The following is a 24,730-nucleotide window of genomic DNA, read 5'->3' as shown; positions in this document are numbered from 1 at the left end:
CTGACACCAATGTCCTTGATCCTTCTTATATTCCTTCACCAGATCATGTGACAGGGGAGCACTGAAGGTTGTGCCTGTTATGGTTAACTGCCGACCACAAAAAGAGATGCCAGCCACCCCCATTGCCTTCACGCTGCAGATGGAGGAAGGAGCATGGGCCAACGTCACAGGGCTGAGATTAGCACAGCTCCTGTTTCAGAGCCACCCGGTGATTTAATGATACCAGTCAAGGGGAAGAAACGGTCCTGAGTCTCAAACCCAACAACAACAACAATGGCTGGGATTTCCCGGCGCTCCCCCATGGGGGGGGTTCTTCCACACCGGATTCGCCAAGCCATTGTCCACTGGCGGGATCTTTCAGACCTGCCAAAGTCTACGGGCCTATACGTGGCTCATCCACCCCCCACAACCATTGTGTAATCCGTTGATGGACCAGGAAAGGGGGGGGGGGGGGGTTACTTCGGAGGGAATGGAAGATCTTGCCGGCTGAGAAGCTCAGGAAATCCTACTCAATGAGTTGTATTTGTCTAGCACCCCAAGGCTCTTCACGTGTTAACAATCAAAATTTTGGTGGAATTCCTGTACTCATTGGAATTTAGAAGAATGAGAGGCGGCCTGATTGAGACATATAGGATTATCAGGGGGCTTGACAGGGTAGATGCTGAGGGGACGTTTCCCCTTGTGGGAGAGTCTAGGACCAGAGGGCATCATCTCAGAGTAAGGGTTCGTCCGTTTAAGACAGGGATGAGGAGGAACTTCTTCCATAAGAGGGTAGAGAATCTGTGGAATTCTTCACTGCAGAGAGCTGTAGAGGCTGAGTCATGAAGTATGTCGAAGGCTGAGAGAGAAAGATTTTTAATGAAGTAGTGAATCAAGAGTTATGGAGATAAGGTGGGAAAATGGAGTTGACAATCGTATCAGATCAGTGTGAATGGCGGAGCAGACTCGACGGGTTACGTCTGCTCCTATGTCCTATTGTCTAACTTAGAGAATTTAGCCGGGCTGAGGGAGATAGGGGGAGGAGAGACCATGGAAGGATTTGTAAACAGGGATAAGTAATTAAAATCGAGATATTGCTTAACTGGGAGTCAACGTGACCACAATAGCGACCACAAAACCAGTAAGGTTGCTGCTCAGTATTGCCCAGTCCTCACAACCCCTACACTGACAGCATTTTCCAGGGTAATATCATTGGAGGATAACAACAGATAGAGGGTTTTACTGCTGCAGATAACAAGATTAGTGATTCTAAAATATGCAATGGTGCTGGTTTAGAGGAGAGAAGGGTGGGCGGGGGATTCTCCCTGGTGTCCGTCCGATATTATTCTATTGTCTACAACAAAAAACAAATAATCTGGCCAGGTATCTCATTGCTTGTGTGTAGAATTGCCACCACATTTTGGGAATTACAACACTCCAAATAACTTCTGTGTAGTGCTTTGCGACATCTCGGAGCACAAAAGGGACCACGATCTTTCTTTCCATTTCATATATTTTTAGTATTTGATCCCTCAAAAAAACGTCCTTCAAATGATTAAAGCCTCTCAATGTTTGCTGATTAAAACGTCTCACCATACACCATATCAAGCATAAAATGTGGTTTGGACCAAACTGGATCAACGTTTGCCGAGTTAGATTTTATTTTGCGTTTTGGTTCACAGTCCTTGCAGACGCTGTCGTAATGACATCTCACCCCACGCTTCCCTTCTCCTCTTCCCTAGTTAACGGCGGCTGGTCGACATGGACAGAGTGGTCTACCTGTAACAGCCGATGTGGACGGGGCTACCAGAAGCGCACACGCACCTGCACCAATCCCGCACCGCTCAACGGAGGGGCCTTCTGCGAGGGACAGAGCGTCCAGAAAATTGCCTGCACCACCATGTGCCCTGGTAAATGTAAACCTCGACAGACTCAGAGCACCCACTGCACCTCACCGTTTGGCGAAGTATTGTTTCCTCATACCCACGCCTTTTTCGAATATTAGCGTGCACAACGAAGCGATGCATTCATTCAGAATTCCTTTGTCTTCTATTCCAACACAGACATTGTCCCATTAAAATTAAACAGGGCAGCTCTTCCATTGAAACAGTGAACACATTTCATGTCAATTATCATTTAGATGGGAGAGTACTCTATCTGCCTTGCAGTTTCTGATAAATGTTCTTCTCTCACAGTGTCTATACTGGACTATTGATTAGTGCTCAGGCTAGATTGTTGTCCTGTAATACTACACTAAGCAATTGACTAGCCGTGCTTATATGAGACATTGACTTGTAATTCTGTACTAGACTATTGATTTATAGCACTTATTGTCTATTAATACAAAGTAATTGACTAGCAGGGCCCATAAAAGGCACTGGGGGAGAATTTTGTTATTGTTGACTGGGCAATAATTTGACCAATTGTCTGCCCTTTCTCGACCCCGCCCAATTTTAATTGCTCTGAAATAAATGGGGTGAAGATCAGAAACTGTGTACTGCGGGCTGTCAATTTAGGAATATAAGAAAAGGAGGAGGCCATTCAGCCCCTCAAGCCTATTCCTCCATTCAGTTAGACCTTGGCTGATTGGTATCATCGCCATCTAACCGCCGTACCAAGTGGTGTAGGCGATCGTAGCAACATGGATGACCTGGTTGTTGGAATTCTGATTGAGCCTTTAATGTTGTCCAGCTGCTCCCTTCACTGTCCATCGCTTGCTCTCCTTCCATAACCCTTACAGTATTGATAGGACACACCAACTCTTCTGCACAGATATGTCTGAAGAACTCTATTGTCTTCTTTTGGTATTATTTAACAATCCTCTTGTTCTGTACGTTAATTGTCCTGGATATTAACTCAGCTTCCCTGTCTTGATTCTATATCTCTTCGTACCAATTCTGCCTGGGCAGAATTCAATCCAGCCCCTTGTCGCGGGATCCAGGCACAGCGCCTGGCTAGTCATGGGAGTGGCTTCCACCTAGCCTCCCAAGTGGCACTAAAATCTCCCTCACCATTCCCAACACCCCCCCCCCCCCCCCCCCCCCCCCCCCCTCCCCCACCCCCCACTTGAGTAACTCAGAGGGATGAAGGGTCTGACATGGACTTCCTGGCCCCCGGTCGTGGGATGTTAATTAGGATAATCGATAAGCCAATTGACACCCATTACCCCTGAGGCCAGCGCAATTTAATGGTGGCTCGGGGGGTTAAAGGCCACACACCTTTCACCTGGCTTTATTTTATTATTTTGTGGGATGTGGGCTTCGCCAACTAGGCCAGCATTTGTTGACCATCCCTAATTGTCCTTCAGAAGGTGGTGGTGAGCTGCCTTCTTGAACCTGCTTCAGTCTCTGAGATGTAGGTACACCCACAGTGCTGTTGGGGTGGGAGCTTCACTGGTAACCCATTGGATGTTAATTGTCGGGGGATTCAGTGATGGTAATGCCATTGAATGTCAAGAGGAGAGGCATAGATTCTCCCTTGTTGGAGATGGTCAGTGCCTGGCACTTGTGTGGTGCAAAAGTTACTTGCCAATTGTCAGCCCAAACTTTAATATGGTCCAGGACTTGCTACATTTGGACATGGACTGCTTCATTATCTGAGGAGTCGCGAATGGTGCCGAACATTGTGCAGTCATCCAGAAACATCCCCACTTCCGATCTTATGATGGAGTAAAGGTCATTAATGAGGCAGCTGAAGATCCTCGGACACTACCCTGAGGAACTCCTGCAGTGATACCCTGGAGCTGAGATGACTGACCTCCAACCACCATAACCACCTTCCTTGTGGTTGGTATGACTCCAACCAGTTGAGAATTTTCCCCCTGATTCCCACTGACTTCAATTTCAATGGTGGTCCTTGATGCTACACTTAGAACATAGAACATAGAACAGTACAGCACAGAACAGACCCTTCGGCCCTCGATATTGTGCCGAGCAATGATCACCCTACTCAAACCCAAGTATCCACCCTATAACCGTAACCCAACAACCCCCCCCCCCCCTTAACCTTACTTTTTAGGACACTACGGGCAATTTAGCATGGCCAATCCACCTAACCCGCACATCTTTGGACTGTGGGAGGAAACCGGAGTACCCGGAGGAAACCCACGCACACACGGAGAGGACGTGCAGACTCCGCACAGACAGTGACCCAGCCGGGAATCGAACCTGGGACCCTGGAGCTGTGAAGCATTTATGCTAACCACCATGCTACCATGCTGCCCCTCTTACCTTGATATCAAGGGCAAGAACTCTCACCTCATCTCTTAAATTTGGCTCTTTTTCCCATGTTTGGACCGAGGTTTTAATGAAGTCAGGAGCTGAGTGGCCCTGGTAGAACCTAAACTGAGCATCGGTGAGCAGGTTATTGCTGAGTAAGTGCCACTTAATACAATCCCTGTTAGGTTTGTCAGCAGCTTCCTATGTGAAGGGTTGGGGTCCTTCATTATCAGCTGCTCTGTGCCTGATGGAAGGACCCATCACCGGGAGCGAAAGGTGTCACTTGCCCTTACCTCCAACCCACCTGGCCCCCACCCTAGACTCGTCCATCTTTGGTCTAGAGTCTGCAGTGATCTTGGGCCTCTGAAGAGTGCAATACCTGCAGCTGCCACTCCTCTTGGTGGTGCTGTCAAGCAATTGAGAATGGCTGAATCTGACTAGTCAACAGCTCTTGGCGGGCAGGACTTCCATCACCGGGGTCCTGAATCCCAGGGAAGGCCTGATAGTGCCCACCTAAGTGCCTGATGAACAATACCATTGGGCCTTCCCCATGGAACTGACAAGAATTTCCCACCAATTCTCTGGCCGGTGGGCGAGACTCCTGTCAGGCCAATCACATCCAACTCCACCCCCCCCCCCCCCCCCCCCCCGCCCCTTAGTCTGCCACAGCTGCTCCATCTGATAATCACCCAGTGGGTGAAAATCCTACATTAACCTTTCATATTACAGTAAACCATCAATTGGTTACACAAGATTTAGTCAGGTTGATTTTGAGATCCTCCAAATGGGGTAGATTTGAGAGTCTAGCCTCCTATATATTCAATGTGTTTCCAATGAAACTTGAGTTTTTGGTGATAGGTGCCTCATCTGAAAGAGTTCAACAGCTTTCGTCATAACCTGAGACATTTGTTCATCATGGCCATATTACTGGGATATCTACAGATCCGAGGCTTATGTGCCATACATTATTTGTTAATGTAAAGATTACTGCAATCTCAAACACCTCATACCTTACCACATTCTCTCTGCCTGGCTGTACGTTATCCCGATATACCACCTTGGTGACAGTGTGACACACTTTAATCGCCTCTCTTAATCCTCTGGTTGGGTCTAGGCCGAGTGCTCTTTCAGAGGGTTGGCGCAGACTCGATTGGTCGACTGTCCTCCTTCTGCACTGTAGGGAGTTCTATGATTCCAAAGTCAGATGATAGTTGAGGAGAATAATTTTCCAGGGAGTGAGTTATGATGTGGAAGGAGCTGTCTGAAAGGGCGGCAGGAGAAGTTTCAATGGGAATTTTCCAAAAGGAATTGGATAAATCAGCAAAGGGATAATCTTGCCGGGCCATGGGACGGAGCAGGGGAAGTCCTTTCCGAGAGTCAGAATAGGTACGATGGACAGAATGGCCTCTCCATATGCTGCAAGATTCGACAGGGCATGGACAGTGCAATGTGGAATGAATTCTGCCGATCAAACACGGATAGGGTTTAGTGTTTGAAATTAAGATTGGTGCCGCAAAGGGAAAGAGACGTTTAAACAGCACTTGTGAGCTGCCCTTTGTCTCTCTTCAGAAATTAGCGGCCCCTGTTTAGAGAAGCCTTTGCGTTTGTCGAAGAAACTATTTCATGCGACCTTAACTGGCCCATGGTGATTCGCCATTCCCAGTTCTGTGGCCGACGTTCAGAAACTCCCAGTTTCCACTGAAAGAATTTTCAAGATGGCCTCCAAATATCTGCTAAGATTTAGGGTTGCCCCCCCCCCCCCCCCCCCCCCCCCCCCCCCCCCCCGACCCAGCAGGCATTAAAGACCAATCTCCAGGAGGAAAATAATTTTATAAGACTATGGGCTGGATTCTCCGATTCTGCGGCTATGTCCGCTTTACGACCAAAACGTCGGCGCTGCCCCGCAGTGGGGGGCCAGCAGCCTTGCCTTGTAAAGCCCGGCTTTACCTGTGGATAACAGCCGCAGAGTGGCTGGTTCCGTGGCCACGCATGTGCACCGCGGCGGCCTGTGGTGGCCGCACTGTAGAACATGGCGCCAACCACGCGCGGACCTGGCCTGTTAAAAACTGCCCCCCCCCTCCCCCCCGTAACCCCCTCGCCACCACCGGACCACCCCCCCACCAGTCCTCCCAGCCCCCGTTGAAGCCCCCCGCTAGCAGAATGGCTCCCCCCCCCCCCGATTGTGGCGGTGCTGGATACAGTCCGCAGCCACCACGCGTGGTCCCCGAAAGTTGTGAGGACACGTGCCCCACTCCGTCGGGGACTCAGTCCATCGGGGGGCAGAGCATCGGGGGAGTGCCTCAGGTGACGTCCTGAGGCCTTCCCGATAGCTTTTTGAGGGGGCGGCACCCCTGATTTCAGCATAAAAACGCATTCTCTGTCCGATTGGCGAATGCGATTTCTGCGTCGGCGATCGAAGAATCCATTTTTGCTGATCACTTCAGTTCACTAGCTATATATATATCTACATATATGTTTAAAAAAAACAACAGTGAAAGGGGAAATAAGGTTGGTTCGCTGACAGTCAAGCATCATCCAATCAGGTAATAAATTGGCTTTGTGATTGGCCGTGCGAAGGTGGGCATGGCTCGGATAAACCAATGGTGGGAGTGTGGGGGAGGGTCAGATGGTGACAGAAGGTCATGTGATGACACCTCCAGGAATATGCCCAAACCCAGTTGGCAACCCTGACGGAGATGGGAGGATGGAGAGTCATTTATTTGTGTCAACTAGTTTTAGTACTTGTATCAAGAATTTGTGCATATCAGTGCACGGAAGTGATTCCAGGCCAATCCCAAATGTCCTTGGTGTAATGTCATAGGCACAGATTTCTGGGATTATCTTCTTTTTCCTTATGGAGCAGGTTGGGGGCCAATAACACGACACCCACCTCTAGCACGGCTGAGTACCCAACCTCTAAGCTGGGTCCCCCTTGGTGGCCCCTTGAATAGGAACCTCATCTTCCCCAGCCCGGGATAATTCCGTGACAAACGGTTCACATGGGAAGATTGTTGGCGGTTTGCCTTTGTGTTCAATATCATCGCTTTACAATGATCGCGCGAAACAGGCAATATCGGATCTGATTCAAAAGAGGAATTGGAAGAGGCGCAGAATAAGGAGTCAATCCGATGTGGTCCATTTCAGCATCATTGGTAAAGGTTCTAAACTCCACCCTCCTCTGCCACCCTGTTGGTATAATCGCAGTGTGCCCGAGCCAGGAGCCTCCATTATCACACCAGCTTCTAACACAACACAACACTTCTAAATATATTTACCAAAGAGAAATGCCACACATGTCTAATCCAAGAACAACAAACACTGGAAATGTCCAGCAGCTCATGCAGAATATGTGTCGTGTTAACATTTCAGATTGATGCCCTTACATCAGAATAGTTTCCAAATATGTCCATTGGCTTAGCCAATCGATCTGTACAATTTGGGCACCATTAATTCCAAAGATCTTTCACGTCTGCAAATGCAGGAGAGACGTCTGATGAGCAATAGGTTCTTTCAGATCTGAGGAGCCCACCCCAACGTGACAAATGAATCCCAGCCAAATAGTGAAGGATGAAACTAGACGTGAATCGTTTATTTGATGGTAGGTTTATTCACAGAATGCAGCATTACACATCTCTGCCTCCTGTCTAACAAGCCCAGTATCCCGGCACTCCCTTTTTATCCCCTTTTGATTAAACAATAATTAATACATTAAACAAAAACATGACGGGGGTGAGAGCCCCCTAGTGGGGCACTGTAACTAAAACAAAATTCCAAAAGGAAACTCATTCAAATTAGAATGTTAGTCCCATAGAACATAGAACATTACAGCGCAGTACAGGCCCTTCGGCCCTCGATGTTGCGCCGTCCTGTGAAACCCCTCTAAAGTCCCAGCTACACTATTCCCTTATCGTCCATATGCCTATCCAATGACCATTTGATGTCCCGGGGTCATCATGTACCCAGCCCCCACAGCGCCCACCGGTCGCGAAAATCCCTTTTTATATGTGCTCAACGTACTTAATCACTCAATGTCCTCCACCTGTTTATCCTTAACTATAACGATACAATTAACGTACCATGGAGTCGGGTCATTAACACCCCCCATAGCCACAGCACCTTTAATCCTTATCATACTTATGTACTGATATTTTTCTCTTGTCGAACTGTAGTTGATGGTGGGTGGACGGAGTGGAGCAAATGGTCACCGTGTGGGACGGAATGCATGCACTGGCGGAGGAGGGAGTGCACGGCCCCTGCCCCTAAAAACGGCGGGAAGGACTGTCAAGGACCGGTGTTAGACTCCAAAAACTGCACTGATGGCCTATGCATGCAAAGTAAGTGAGGAGCTGGGGAAGATCCTACCTTGGTTGCAACAATCGAAGTGCTCATGCGTTTAAACCTTTCCACGGCAACCTTTTCTTCCCTGCCTCTCTCTCGCCCTGATCCCTACTCTAATACTATTAGCCCTTGGCACATTCCAACCCTCTCCTCTGCGCTTTTTCTATCTGTCAACGCTTTTAAAAAAAGAGAAAGACTAGCATTTATACAGCGCCTTTTGCAACATCAGGAGAAGCTTGCAAAGATTACGTGGAGACTGGTCACAATCCAGGAGGGATTAGTCTGAGTGGACAGACAGAAAATGCTCCCATTTGTGGCAGAAAGCATTGATTTTAGGTTGATTGACAAATGAAGCAACATCAACATGAGAAAAACCTGCCTTACGCAGCGAGTGTTTGGGATCTGGAATGCATTCGCCTGTGGGCAGCACGGTAGCATAGTGGTTAGCACTATGCATTCACAGCGCCAGGGTCCCAGGTTCGATTCCCGGCTTGGGTCACTGTCTGTGCGGAGTCTGCACGTTCTCTCCGTGCTACGTGGGTTTCTCCGGGTGCTCCGGTTCCCTCCCACAAGTCCCGAAAGACGTGCTTGTGAGGTGAATTGGACATTCTGAATTCTCCCTCTGTGTACCCGAACAGGTGCCGGAGTGTGGCGACGAGGGGCTTTTCAGAGTAACATCATTGTAGTGTTAATGTAAGCCTACTTACGTCAATAAAGATTATTAATATAATGTGTTGGGGGCAGAGACAATGGAGGTCTTCAAAAGAGAATTGGATAATTATCTGAAGGAAGCTAAATTGCAGGTCTACAGGGAAAACGCAGGGGAGTGAGAGTCTCTTGCAGAGAGCTGGCATTGACATAGCAAGTCGAATGGCCTCATATCCATCCTATGGTTCAAGCCATCTCAAACTGTTTTGCAGCAAACCAATTAGTTTAGTCACTGATATAAAGTTGGGAAATGTGGCAGCCAATTTGCGCACAGCGGGACAGCTTTGCTTGTGTGAGTCGGGGTCCATGGGAGTACAATCAGAAGCTGTTTCCAGCCCCAACTGCTTCCAACACCCGTTCCCTTTCCGTTGTGCATCCTAAAGGCTTTACCGTGGCGAAGAACCAGGCTTAAAGGGATGATTCATGAGCAAGGTGGCCCCTGAAGATTTCCCATGGACCTAATTCCATATTGCCTGATTGTGGTACAAACCCATTTGAGGTTCAATGTCCCCCTTTTCAAGATATGCGACTATTGTTTTTACCCGTAGCGATAACAACAGACGTTCGCCTTCCCCAGAAGATCATGGGTTCAAGGCCCACTCCCGCAACGTGAGTACTGAAACAGTACTTGGCTGAAACCCCCCGTGCCGCGCTGGGTGGAACATTAAACCCAGGCGCTGACTTCCCTCGCAGCCGGACAGAAACCATTCCCCGTCTCTATTTCGGAGAAGATCGGGGAGGTCCTTGCTAGTTGATCATTTATTTCATTGTGGGCTGGGCTGGGCTGCCATGTTGACTGCACTTCAAGAGCATTTCATTGGCTGTGAAAGGCTTTGGGACGTTGTGAAAGGCGCTTTAGAAATGTAAGTCTTTGTTCACTCTCCCTCACCCGCCTGTCCAATTGTGAATGTTGATGAAGTGTCGGGGGCTGGTGCTAAACAGCAATGGATATTTATCGATGTTTCAAGGAAAGAAACAATATTGTTTCATCAAATTGGAAAGTTATGAATCACAGACTTTCTCTTATTCGTGACAAGGTTTTGAAAAAGAAACAAGTTAGAATGTGATGCTTCAGCCAAATCCTTCCTTCCAAGCAGATATAAATCTCACAACTTTTTAATGGTTGGAAACGTGCATTTGCAAACAGCCGCAATACTCTTGTGTCTCTGTGGGTGGCACTGCTGAGCATGTAGGTGACCGGGGCTTCTTCAGTGCCACCTTCAGGTGTTTTGTGGTACTGATGACCTCAGATAAGTGCTGCGATTTTATTTTTTTTAAATTAAAATTTAATTCCCTCTCATTTGTTCAGCTTCCCAGCACTTTGCACAGTCACTGCGAAAGTCATGGGGTGGCGGAATGTATTTGGGCCGGGGAAAAGTGTCAGCGGTAGCTCAGTGGGTAGCACTCTTGCCTTTGAGTGTTGTGCACAACACTCCAGGCTGCTGTTACAATGCAGCGCTGAGGGGGTGCTGCACTGTCGGAGGTGACGCCTTGTGGGTGAGATGACACGTCGTTCCGCTCAGGACACAAAAGATCCCCAGGTACCATCTCGAAGAAGGGCAAGGGAGTTCTCCCTAGTGTTGTGGAGCTAATATTTATCCTTCTGGTCGTTATCACATTGCTGTTTATGGGAGCTTGCTGCTTGCAAATTGGCTGCCCCGTTTCCTACTTTGCAACAGTAAAATAAAATCAAAATACTGCAGACGCTGGAAATCTGAAATAGAAACAGGAAACGCTGGTTAAGCTCAGCAGATCTGGCAGCATCTCTGGAAAGAGAGACAGAATTAACATTTTGAGTCCATGTGACTGAACTTCAGTTCTGAAGAAATCATTCGGACTGAAAACGCTAATTCTGTTGGAACATGTACTCGTATAGAGAGGAGAATCTTATTATAGAATTTACAGTGCAGAAGGAGGCCATTCGACCCATCAAGTCTGCACTGGACCTTGGAGAGAGAACCCTACTTAACCCCACGCCTCCACCCTATCCCCGTAACCCAGTAACCCCACCTAATCTTTTGGACACCACGGGGCAATTTAGTACGGCCAGTCCACTTCAGCTGCTCATCTTTGGACTGTGGGGGGAAACCCGAGCACCCGGAGGAAACCCACGCAGACACGGGGGAGAACTTGCAAACTCCGCACAGGCAGTCACCCCAGGCCGGAATTGAACCCAGGTCCCTGGAGCAGTGAGGCAGCAGTGCTAACCACTGCGCCACCGTGATCTTTTGAACATTAATGCAGGAGCTTTAAGAATCACAACTACCCACACCCGTATTCCAAGACCATCCTTCTGTCCCACACTGCCTAATCTGCCTTAGGACTGAGTTTAGGAGGAACATCGTCAACCAAAGGGTTGTGAACCTATGGAATTCCTTGCCCAGTGAAGCAGTTGAGGCTCCTTCATTAAAAGTTTTAAAGATAAAGATGGTCAGTTTTTTGTAGAATAAAGGGATTAAGGGTTATGGTGTTCGGGCCGGAAAGTGGAGCTGAGTCCACAAAAGATCAGCCATGATCTCAATGAATGGCGGAGCAGGCTCGAGGGGCCAGGTGGCTTACTCCTGCTGCTAGTTCTTATGGTCTTATGTTCTTATAATCAAAGCCCTGATACCCAATTTATTGAAATATGGCTTCCATTGTCTTTTGTAGCGTGAAGTCACCATTACCAAGAGTGACTCCATTTCACAAGTACTCAGTGACTGGACAGCCCATTGCAAAGTCTTGAGGCTGTGAAAGTTGCTGTATAAATGGCAGTTTTTTTCTTTCTTTTCATGACCTGTAAGCTCAGGAACTTCCAATGCAAGGTTAGGATCATCTTGGCTGAACAGGCTGCGACTGAGATCACAGACAAGAGATTAAAATCTCTTCAGAGTGATATGCACTGAGCAGCTGCCTAACACAGAGAATATAAATGTCATAATCAATAAAACGTAGAACATTCTGCAAATACTCAGCAGGCCGGGCAAAATCTGCGGCGGGAGCAAAACACAGTTAACGGGGAAGGGGGAGATTTTCTGGCCGTTCATCCTGGCGGGATCCTGTGGTCCTGCTCGACACCGCACCCCCGCCGTACGTCAGCCACTGGCGAGCCGCCCTCCTCCCCTGCAGGACACATGGAGGGGGAGGAATGTCCCGCCCAATATTTCAGACTGACAACTCTTCATCAGTACTAGAATCACTTGAAGGAAATACCGAGGCAGGGGAAGGAGAGACAAGCACAGAAGGGAAGTGTGACAGCGTGGAAGACAGGACGAAAGAGTTGATGGTGAAACGGAAACGGTAATGGGACAAATAAAGGGACAACGGATGGGTCTAGAGGACATCAATGTCATTGGGAACTTCACTTTCACCTTTAATGGGGCTGGTTTAGCTCACTGGGCTAAATCGCTGGCTTTTAAAGCAGACCAAGCAGGCCAGCAGCACCCGTAGCAGGCTCCCCAGACAGGTGCCGGAATGTGGCAACTAGGGGCTTTTCACAGTAACTTCATTGAAGCCTACTCGTGACAATAAGCGATTTTCATTTCATTTCATTAATGAAGAACAGCTCAGTTTACAAACCTGCCCGTCACAACATGAGCCGTGAAGGGTTAAATATTAAATCACAATGAGCTCAAATCCATTTGCCACTTAAAACCCTTTTGAATGTTAATGAGCTGCAGTTTCCTACGAAAACATTTTGTTACATTTGCTAATTGAATAACTTACTGATATAATTGAAGATTGTTTTCGATTCATAACACAAAATTTTGTTCAAAGCCAGTTTTGAAGTTCACATGAATAATGAATGTAAGGCGGTTCTTTTGTGTGTTTAATCTGTTAGATAAAAATTTGCAGCACAGAAATAAACCAGTTGGTCCATGTTGGAGTTTATTCTCCACACAAAGTTCCTCCCAACCGTATTTCACCTCTCCCAGTCCGTCAGCATACCTCCTATTGCTTTCTCCCCCATTTACCCAGCAAGATTCCCCGTGAAAGTATCTCGGCTGCTCACCTCAACCACTCAATACGGTAGCAGATGTGTGTAATACCTATATATCAAAGTGGTTAAATATCATCTTGGAAATCCTTCCAACACACACCAATGGCAGGTGGTAATAGTGGGAGAGAATCCAGGTCAGCCACATGATGGAAATCAACTGGAACCTCTACCTTCACTATCCATAGCTCCAGACTGCAACATGCGCGTAAAAGTGTATGTTGCAACTCAGACTCTCGGCGCGCCGATTGGATAGGTTGACTGGATGGCAGGTGGGTTCAGATTGGTGCCAACGTAAAGGGTTTGACTCACATTCCAGCTGGCTTGGATTTGCGACCTCCCTCCTTGCCCTAGCCCTGAGGGAGGTTTTGGCGATGTGGATCAAACCTATCTTTGGGCAGAGAACTGAAGTAGAAGTGAGTTTGCAGTAAATCACAGTGCACAGGAGAGTGATCACCCTGCGTGGCACCAAACTCTGCTACTTTGATCAGAGAATTTACAGTGCAGAAGGAGGCCATTCGGCCCATCGAGTCTGCACCGCCCCTTGGAAAGAGCACCCCATTTAAGCCGACGCCTCCGCCCAGTAACCCCACCTAACCTTTTTGGGCTCGAAGGGGCAATTTATCACGGCCAATCCATCTAACCCGCACATCTTTGGACTGTGGGAGGAAAACGGAGCACCCGGAGGAAACCCACGCAGACACGGGGAGAACGTGCCGACTCCGCACAGACAGTGACCCAAGCCGGGAATAGAACCTGACACCCTGGAGCTGTGAAGCAACTGTGCTAACCACTGTGTGTACTAATGAAAGCCAGCCAGATATTCACTCTCTTCGATGGCACGACTGCATTCCAGATCCCAGTCTGCCTCACAAAACCCAAGTTCGTTACAGACCTCACAGAGCCAGTGAGGCAGTGGCGTAGTGGTATTGTCACTGGACTGGTACTCCAGAGATTCCAGGTTCAAATCCCACCTGCAGCCGATGGTGCGATTTGAATTCAATAGAAAAAAATGTACGTTGATTGAAGGAAATCTGCCGTCCTGACCTGGTCTGGCCCACATGTGACTCCAGACCCACAGCAATGTGGCTGATTCTTAACTGCCCTCTGAAACGGCCCAACAAGCCACTCAGTTCAAGGGCAATTAGGGATGGGCTATAAACCCAAGGCCAACCAGCAACAACCACATCAATGAGAGAACTGAAAAGGAGACGTTTACAGGGATATGGGGGAAAGAGCAAAGGGAGAGTGGCACTATTCCATCAGGAATAAACAGTTCAAAGTGTTCTATTCCCAGTAAAAATCTGTAATACCAGTAATAATGGAATTCCATTTTTATTTTGAAAAATGTTTTATTGGGGACATTTTCAAATATATGCATAACAAAGAGGAAAAACAAAATCAAACTGCGGCAATAGCCAACAGCCAGTCTCCTGAGACACCCACAAAAAATCTCTCTTCCCTCCCCATTCTAATTCTACCCCAGTGCCTGCCCCTCCCTTTTTAAACTCTTAACCCAGACAGAAATTGACACCCCCTGTCATAATATACACCAGTATATCATGGTGCAGACACACACTGATGGACACACACAGGGACCAATCAACATGTACAAACACCGCAGCCAATCACCAGTTAGAATACACACACTATAAAGGCAGAGGGCACCACGGTTCCTGCTCATTCTGGGTGCTGCCTCTCAGTGTAACAGGAACTTATTCAGCCCAGCACAGACGTGCTGAGAGAATCAACTGATTCGGACAAGGCTTAGGTCTCTAGTTTAAGTTAGCATCATTTAGACCCACAGCTGGTTAGTTAGAAGTAGTTAATAAAATTGAGTTGAACCTTCATCAGTGTTAGAAGCATCTGTTCATCTCTCAAGTCTACACTATCCAACACTTCACCCCCCCCCCCCCCCCCCCTCCGCCGCTGATGACCCAATACTCCTTAAAGAAGTCGATGAACAGCTTCCACTTCGAGGTGAACCCCTCCCTTTGCACTCCACTGATAGTGAACTTGATTTTCCTCTAAGCGTAGGAACGCCACCAAATCGCTCACCTGCAACCCCCCGCCCTCGAGGGCTCCGAGTCCCAGCAGCACAACAAAATCCATCTCCGGGCTATCAGGGAGGCAAAGGCCAAATCATCGGCCACTCTCCCCACCTGCACTTCCGTGTCCTCCGACACTCCAAATATTGCCACCTGTGGACACAGAGTTACTGTTACCCCCGAAATCCTCAACATTATATAGGCAAATCCTGTCCAAATCACTCCCCCACGACACACCCAAAACACCGCCGGCCTCCTCTGGAGTTCCTTCTAAGGTGTACAAGACTAGTTCGGAAATGTTTCAATGGTGCCCTTCATTTCCAGGTTTAACTGGTCTGGAAAGAGCCAGAACGGGGGTGATGGATTGAATGGCCTCCTTCTGTGCTGTAAGATTTTATGACGTTATGGCAATGGATTGACCAGCTTGACATTAAGCTGCGTGAACCAGGAAATGTGATGTTTTTCCCGTGACCGGGAATGCTGATTGGTCTGATCCCAGGAGGAGGGTCATCGTTAGCCAGAGATCGAGATGGGGTAAATCAGCCAGGGTTTCTGATTCCCATCGCAAGTGTCAAATCTGATAGGTGGGAGTTAAGGAAAAAAATAAAATCTTCCATTGGAATAGCGCCTATCACAAACCCAGAATATCCCAAAGCACTTTCAAACTAATGGAATGATTTTGCAGTGCAGACAATTATAATGTAAGAACCACAAGCAACCAAATTGTACACAGCAAGCTCCCACAAACAGCGCTGAGATGAACCGCCAGATAAACTGTGTTGCAGTAAAAGCAAAATACAGCGGAGGCTGGAAAGCTGAAATTAAAAACAGAAAGTACTTGAAATACTCAGCAGATCTGAGAGCAACCGTGGAGAGACAAACAAGTTCACGTTCCGAGTCCAATTTGACTCTCCTTTAGAGTTCTGAAGAAGTCAAATCAGATTCCAAACGTTAACTCTGCTTATCTCGCCACAGTTGCTGCCAAATTTGCTGGAATTTCTCCAGCACTCCCGATTTTTACTTTAAACTGTTGAGATGTCAATCCTGACCAGGAAACCAGGGAGAACGCCCTTGCTCTTTGCCAAATAGTGCCGTGCGATTCATTTATATCTACCCGAGGGGGTAGACGGGGCCTTGGTTTATTGTCCCTTCTGAAGAACGCCTCTTCAGACAGTGCAGCAATCCCTCAGTTCTGCGCTGGAAGAGTCAGCAAAGGTTGTGCGCTCACATCTCCAGATGTGTGGGACATGAACCCACGATCTTCTCCTTCATTGCTAAACCACTGTAGACATAGATATGAATCAATTGGGTGGGCATTAACATTGATATTCTTTGAATACTTTTGTTCTTTTCATTGACTTTTCAGCCAGGCAGGGTGATTGGACATGGGAAGTCACATGATGAAATCTCCAGGATTATGTCCAACCATAGTTCCCCTGTTCAAGAAGGGGAATAGGGAAATCCCTGGGAATTACAGACGCATCAGTCTTACGTCTGTGGTGAGCAAAGTATTGGAAAGGATTCTGAGAGACAGGATTTATGATTATGTAGAAAAACATAGTTTGATTGAAGATAGTCAGCATGGCTTTGTGAGGGGCAGGTCATGCCTCACAAGCCTCATTGAATTCTTTGAGGATGTGATGAGACACATTGATGGATGTCGGGTAGTCGATGTGGTGTGTATGGATTTCAGTAAGGCATTTGATAAGGTTCCCCAAGGTAGGCTCATTCAGAAAGTTACGGGGCATGGGAAATAGGGAAATTTGTCTGTCTGGATACAAAATTGGCTGGCCAAAAGAAGACAGCGAGTGGTCGTGGATGGAAAGTATTCCGCCTGGAGGTTGGTGACCAGTGGTGCCCCACAAGGATCTGTTCTGGGGCCTCTGCACTTTGTGGTTTTTATAAATGACTTGGATTAGGAAGTGGAAGGGTGGGTTAGTAAGTTTGCAGATGTCACGAAGGTTGGGGGAGATAGAGTTGAGGGTTGTTGCAGGTTACAACAGGACATTGACAGGATGCAGAGCTGGGCTGAGAAGTGGCAGATGGAGTTCAACCTTGATAAATGTGAAGTGATTCATTTTGGAAGGTCAAATTTGAATGCTGAATACAGGGTTAAAGGCAGGATTCTTGGAAGTGTGGAGGAACAGAGGGATCCACGTACATGGATCCCTCAAAGTTGCCACCCAGGTTGATAGGGTTGTTAAGAAGGCATATGGTGTGTTGGCTTTCATTAACAGAGGGATTGAGTTTAAGAGCTGTAAGGTTTTGCTGCAGCTTTATAAAACCCTAGTTGGACCACACTTGGAATATTGCTTCCAGTTCTGGTCACCTCATTATAGGAAGGATGTGGATGCTTTGGAGAGGGTACAGAGGATATTTACCAGGATGCTGCCTGGACTGGAGGGCATGTCTTATGAAGAAAGGTTGAGGGAGCTAGGGCTTTTATCACTGGAGCAGAGAGGTGACTTGATAGAGGTGTACAAGGTGATGAGAGGCATGGATAGAGTGGATAGCCAGAGACTTTTCCCCAGGGGGGAAATGGCTGTCACGAGGTCATAATTTTAAGGTGATTGGAGGAAGGTATAGGGGAGATTTCAGAGGTAGGTTCTTTACACAAAGAGTGGTGTGTGTGTGGAATGCACTGCCAGCAGAGGTGGTGGAGTCAGAGTCATTAGGGACATTTAAGCGACTCTCAGTAAATTGAAGAGGTGTAGGTTAGGTTGATCTTAGAGTAGCATGAATGGTCGGCACAACATCGTGGGCTGAAGGGCCTGTACTGTGCTGCACTGTACTATTCTATGTTCATAGTTGGCAACTGTAGAGGCCCCAGAATTCCAGGCTGCCTCATTACCTTAACAGCTGAAGAGTAATGCATAGTCATGAGGAACTCGGCAATAAAAACTAAAAGCCTTTTTTATAATAGGTTAAGAAGAGATTGAGTTGGAAGAATGGAAAGGGAGGGACTGCTAATTCTGCAGGATTTTCAAGTTATCATGACTGGCCACCCTAAAGTTATTTTACTCTTTGGTACAGCTGGTGTAGGAGGGCGGGTTTCTGTTATCTGGACCACTGGGACCTCTTCCGGGACAGGTGTGACCTGTATAAGAAGGACGGGTTACACCTAAACTAGAGAGGCATAAATATCCTGGCCACGAGGTTTGCTAGTGTCACACAGGAGGGTTTAAACGAGTATGGCAGGGGGGTGGGTACCGGAGTAATAGGTCAGAAGGCGAAAAGATTGAGGGAGAACTAGGGAATCGGGCCAGTATGGCTCTGAGGAAGAGCAGACAGGGAGATGTTGCTGCACACGGCGGGACTGGTGTCCTGAAGTGCATATGTTTTAATGCAAGAAGTATTACGGGTAAGGCAGATGAACTTAGAGCTTGGGTTAGTACTTGGAACTATGATGTTGTTGCCATTACAGAGACCTGGTTGAGGGAAGGACAGAATTGACAGCAAAATGTTCCAGGATTTAGATGTTTCAGGCGGATAGAGGGGGATGTAAAAGGGGTGGAGGGATGGTGCTACTGGTTAGGGAGAATATCACAGTTGCACTGCGGGAGCACACCTCAGAGGGCAGCGAGGCTATATGGTTAGAGATCAGGAATAAGAAGGGTGCAGTCACAATGCTGGGGGTCTACTACAGGCCACCCAACAGCCAGCAGGAGTCAGAGGAACAGATAGGTAGACAGATTTTGGAAACGAGTAAAAACAACAGGGTTGTTATGATGGGAGACTTTAACTTCCCCATCATTGACTGGGACTCACTTAGCGCTCGGGGCTTGGACGGGCAGAGTTTGTAAGGAGCATCCAGGAGGGCTTCTTAAAACAATATGTAGATAGTCCAACTAGGGAAGGGGCTGTACTGGACCTGGTATTGGGGAATGAGCCCGGCCAGGTGGTAGAAGTTTCAGTAGGGGAGCATTTTTGGAATAGTGACCACAATTCAGTAAGTTTTAAAGTGCTGGTGGACAAGGATAAGAGCGGTCCTAAGATGAATGTGCTAAACTGGGGGAAGGTTAATTACAACAATATTAGGCAGGAACTGAAGAACCTAAATTGGGGGTGCATGTTTGAGGGTAAATCAACATCTGACATGTCGGAGGCTTTCAATGTCAGTTGAAAGGAGTTCAGGACCGGCATGTTCCTCTGTGGAAGAAGGATAAATGCAGCAAATTTCAGGAACCTTGGATAACGAGAGATATTGTAGGCATCGTCAAAAAGAAAAAGGAGCCATTTGTCAGGGCTAGAAGGCTGGGAACAGACGACACCTGTGTGGAATATAAGGAAAGTAGGAAGGAACTTAAGCAAGGAGTCAGGAGGGCTAAAAGGGGTCATGAAAAGTCATTGGCAAATAGGGTTAAAGAAACTCCCAAGGCTTTCTACACATACATAAAAAGCAAGAGGGTAGCCAGGGAAAGGGTTGGCCCACTGAAGGATAGGCAAGGGAATCTATGTGTGGAGCCAGAGGAAATGGGCGAGGTACTAAATGAATACTTTGCATCAGTATTCACCAAAGAGAAAGAATTGGTGGATGTTGAGTCTGGTCTGGAGAAGGGTGTATAGATAGCCTGGGTCACATTGAGATGCAAAGACGAGGTGTTGGGCGTCTTGGAAAATATTACGGTAGATAAGTTCCCAGGGAGTGATGAGATCTACCCCAGAATACTGAAAGAGGCTAGCAAGGAAATTGCTGAGGCCTTGACAGAAATCTTTGGATCCTCACTGTCTTCAGGTGATGTCCCGGAGGACTGGAGAATAGCCAATGTTGTTCCTTTGTTTAAGAAGGTTAGCAAGGATAATCCAGGGAACTACAGGCCGGTGAGCCTTACGTTAGTGGTAGGGAAATTACTGGAGTGAATTCTTCGAGACAGGATCTACTCCAATTTGGAAGCAAATGGACGTATTAGCGAGAGGCAGCATGGTTTGTGAAGGGGAGGTCGTGTCTCACTAACTTGATAGAGTTTTTCGAGGAGGTCATAAAGATGATTGATGCAGGTAGGGCAGTGGATGTTGTCTATATGGACTTCAGTAAGGCCTTTGACAAGGTCCCTCATGGCAGACTGGTACAAAAGGTGAAGTCACACGGCATCAGGGGTGAGCTGGCAAGATGGACACAGAACTGGCTAGGTCATAGAAGGCAGAGAGTAGCAATGGAAGGGTGCTTTTCTGATTGGAGGGCTGTGACTAGTGGTGTTCCGCAGGGATCAGTGCTGGGTCCTTTGCTGTTCGTAGTATATATAAATGATTTGGAGGAAAATGTAACTGGTCTGATTAGTAAGTTTGTAGACGACACAAAGGTTGGTGGAATTGCAGATAGCGATGAGGACTGTCAGAGGATACAGCAGGATTTAGATCATTTGGAGACTTGGGCGGAGAGATGGCAGATGGAGTTTAAATGGAGGACAAATGTGAGGTAATGCATTTTGGAAAGTCTAATGCAGGTCGGGAATATACAGTGAATGGTAGAACCCTCAAGAGTATTGACAGTCAAAGAGATCTAGGTTTCAAGGTTCACAGGTCACTGAAAGGGGCAACACAGGTGGAGAAGGTAGTCAAGAAGGCATACGGCATGCTTGCCTTCATTGGCTGGGACATTGAGTATAAAAATTGGCAAGTCATGCTGCAGCTGTATAGAACCTTAATTAGGCCACACTTGGAGTGTAATGTTCAATTCTGGTCGCCACACTACCAGAAGGATGTGGAGGCTTTAGAGAAGGTGCAGAAGAGATTTACCAGGATGTTGCCTGGCATGCAGGGCATCAGCTATGAGGAGAGGTTGAATAAACTCGGTTTGTTCTCACTGGAACAATGGAGGTCGACCTGATAGGGGTCTTCAAAATTATGAGGGGCATAGACAGAGTGGATGGTCAGAGGCTTTTTCCCACTGTAGAGGTGTCCATTTCTAGGGGGCATAGGTTTAGGATGCAAGGGGCAAGGTTTAGAGTAGATGTACGAGGCAAGTTTTTTAAACAGAGGGTAGTGGGTGCCTGGAACTCGCTGCCGGAGGAGATGGTGGAAGCAGGGACGATAGTGACGATTAAGGGGCATCTTGACAAATACATGAATAGGATGGGAATAGAGGGATACTGACCCCGGAATTGCAGAATACTTTAGTTTAGACGGGTAGCATAGTCGGCACAGGCTTGGAGGGCCGAAGGGCCTGTTCCTGTGCTGTACTTTCCTTTGTTCTTTGTTCTTTTTTAGAAGAAATGTGCCTTTCTTGTGTTTATGAATGATGGTGATAGTAACAGAGGTGAGATTAACTTGACCAAACCATTGCTTGTAGAATGGCGGTGGAATGGAGTTGCCAACTCGCATTGGATGTATTCCTGGATATAGTGTCACGTGACCTTCCAGCTGCCACCCCAACAGACCGGCCATTGGTCACCCAAAATGCCGATTCATCATAACTCCCGACTCACCTAAAGCTAATAGCAAAGCTAACGGATCTTTGTTATCTGACTGGATGATCTTGGTGGTCAGTCAAACAACCCTTTTCCCCGCCTCCAATATTTTCAAAACAAATAATTGGAAGTGTTGAACAAACGCAACTAATTATTGCGCGGCTGCCCAGTTGTGTTCAGTTCTGGGAGCCACACTTTAGGAAGGATGTGAAGGTTTTAGAGAGGGTGAGGAAAAGATTAACGAGGATGGTCCCAGGGATGAGGGACTTCAGTTCTGTGGCTAGGTTGGAGAGGATGGGGTTGTTTCCCCTCAGAGAAGAGAAGATTAAGAGGAGATTTGATGGAGATGTTCAAAACCCTGAGGGGTCTGGACGGAGTAGTCAGGGAGAAACTGTTCCCATTGGGGGACGAGTCGAGAAGCAGAGGCCACCGATTTGAGGCGCTTGGTAAGAGAACCAACAGCAACATGAGAAAAAAAATGGCTGTACGAGGCGAGTGCTTAGGATCTGGAGTGCACTGCCGGAGAGTGTGGTGGAGGCAGATTGGACTGTGGCCTACAGGAGTGAATTGAATAAGCTCCTGAGGAACAAGACACTTGCACAGGGAAAGGGCAGGTGAGTGGAAGTTGCTGAATTGCTCTTGCTCTGAGATCCAGATCTCGAAGGGCCAAATGGCCTCATCCTGTGTTGTATCCGTTCTATGATTCTACAAGCACCTAGCAATATGTGTGTGCGGGCTCGTAAAGTCAAACTCCCAGTAATGTTTCCAGGACAATTCATCTCTTTTCTCATGACCTGGGAAGCAATCAGACCTCTCAATCTTGTAACTCAACACCCGCCACGTTTACACAAGCTGGCATTGTGATAATTAGAACATAGTTAGAAAGCGTGCTGGAGTATCAGTTAGTATGGTATCCTCCGGGTAACCTAGAGGCTCCCAGGCTATGTAGCGATGCCATTTGTAGCTCATCGAGCCCTTGTCACACTCTCACAAGGCTGTCTCGAAGCCCATTCCTCAAGAGAGGCGGTTAATCTAAGAGATGGCCATTGCCTCGTGTCCATTATTGCAAATACTTCCCTGCTATTTTAACCTCTGGAGGATTCAAAGAAGGTTATCCGCAACCCTCCTCCTCCCCACACTCCACAGCACAAACTGCTGCACATGTCATAATGGATTCATTCCGATTGGAAGGACATTAAATCTAATGGGGAAGATGCCCCACAGGAGCTGACCTCTTGACGGTGGGTCTTTAACCTGTAGCCTCAGGGCACCAGCTCTCTGCACAAACTCAACCAGTGTGATTATATAGCACCACCTGGAGTATCTCCCCACATGGGCTCAGAGACAGGCAGCATATGGGCCGCATTTAAAAGCCAAAAGAGCCTTTACATATGCTAATGCAGATCGACATTGAAAACAATTCCCTCCATTAGATTCCCCATAGAAGGATTTGAACACTTCTTAGTTGTCTGTATGACACCTGGTTCAACACAGTAATACAATCAGCCCGGCCATTACACTGTAATGGGTCAAATACAATCCAATCAGCAGCACTTACCAGCTCCACCGATTAAAGAGATTTTGAAACAAATGTGTTTCCGGAGGCTAGCTGATTCTCATTTTTTATACGTTATATGTTTATGAACCCTGAATTTTTTTCATCCATTTTTCTTTTCTTGTTTTGCTTATTTTCTTTAAGGTTTATTTTATCAAATTTCCACAGAACAGAAAGGTCGCACAGACTTTGGATATTCCTGTAAGTTTTTTTTTTCCCTTTGTGTTTTTTGTTCTTTAGTTTGTCTTAATGTTTGCATCTTTTGCTTTTGATCGTTTTGTTTGTATGTGCCAGGTGGGTGTTGACTGGGGGTGGATGGGGGGGGGGGGGTGCCTGAGAGGGGAGGAAGTGGGGGGGGGGGGGCTGGGGAGGAAGGGGGTGCTGGGGGGAGTGCATGGGGGTGGGGAGAGTGTGGGGGTGGGGGGGGGGGAAGAGTGTGTGGGCGTGGGGGATGGGAGAGTGTGTGGAAATAGAGGGGGAGTTTCTGAGGGGGAGAGTGTGTAGGGGGGGAGAGAGTGTGTGGGCGTGGGGGATGGGAGAGTGTGTGGAAATAGAGGGGGAGTTTCTGAGGGGGAGAGTGTGTGGGGGGGGGAGAGAGTTTGTGGGGATGGGGGAGGGTGTTTGGGGATGGGGGCGGGTGTGTGGGGGTAGGGCGAGTGTGGGGTTGTGGGAGAGCGTGTGAGGGTGGGGAGTGCGGGACGGGAGGGTGTGTGGGGGTGGAGGGGAGAGTGTGTGGGGGAGAGAGAGTGTGTGGGGGGGGTGAGTCTGTGGGGGGTAGAGAGTATGTGGGGGTGGGGGAGAGCATTTGTGGGGATGGAGGAGAGTGTCAGGCGGTGAGGGAGAGAATGTAGGAAGGTGAGGAAGAGAATATGTGAGAGTGGGGGAGAGTCCCCTAATGCGCGGAGCAAGTTTAGTAGACCATGAAGGGAGTTGCAGAAATAAATAAAGTTTTATTTAACTTTATTTACACAGCAGGATAGATCCCAGCCGGGTCTCTCCTTCCTTTCGTTACCCAAACTGGTCGACTTTATACAGAAATTTAGCTATTCGTGGTTTAGGATTCTCCGCCCCTTTAACGTGGAGCTCGCATTCAGCAAGCCTCACAGGTAGTTTAACCATTCTACTTCGTGATCCCGTGCGGGTTATGACAGCCCTCCCCCAAAGTCTGAAGAATTATCCGATGACGATAGCAATGGAAGGCGCCCGACTGGCTCGAACTCCAGCTGTGCATTGTGTACCCACGGCACAGGATCAGGTGGTGTGCACCGGGAGGGTGAACATAGCTTCCAACTGGAATCGCAATCTCTACTAGAGGCTGCTACATTGTGGACTCCCTGTCGGACACCACCGACGGTTGGGTCTCCATCTTTGTTTTCATTATAAATTTGGAGTGCCCAATTTCCAATTCGGGGCAATTTTGCGTGGCCAACCCAACTTTCCCTCCACATCTTTGGGTTGTGGGGTTGAGGCCCACGCAGACACGGGGAGAACATGCAAACTTC

General features: G+C 47.8%; 1 protein-coding gene across 3 annotated transcripts in view; it reads left to right on the top strand.

The window, feature by feature from the left end:
• The window catches only part of LOC119963518 (netrin receptor UNC5C-like), a 412,811-nt gene that overhangs the window by 325,453 nt on the left and 62,628 nt on the right, over positions 1–24,730 (top strand). Inside the window, exons 6-8 of one of the 3 annotated variants that reach the window (XM_038792776.1) lie at positions 1,722–1,889; positions 8,366–8,530; positions 23,373–23,429. In XM_038792776.1, coding sequence (XP_038648704.1) covers positions 1,722–1,889; positions 8,366–8,530; positions 23,373–23,429 — 390 coding nt within the window. The remainder of the gene's footprint in view (positions 1–1,721; positions 1,890–8,365; positions 8,531–23,372; positions 23,430–24,730) is intronic. The other 2 variants (XM_038792777.1, XM_038792778.1) reach the window with 2 other exon arrangements.

This window comes from Scyliorhinus canicula, chromosome 3 (assembly GCF_902713615.1).
Source record: "Scyliorhinus canicula chromosome 3, sScyCan1.1, whole genome shotgun sequence".
NCBI lineage: Eukaryota > Metazoa > Chordata > Chondrichthyes > Carcharhiniformes > Scyliorhinidae > Scyliorhinus > Scyliorhinus canicula.
This window is presented reverse-complemented; position numbering and strand designations above follow the sequence as displayed.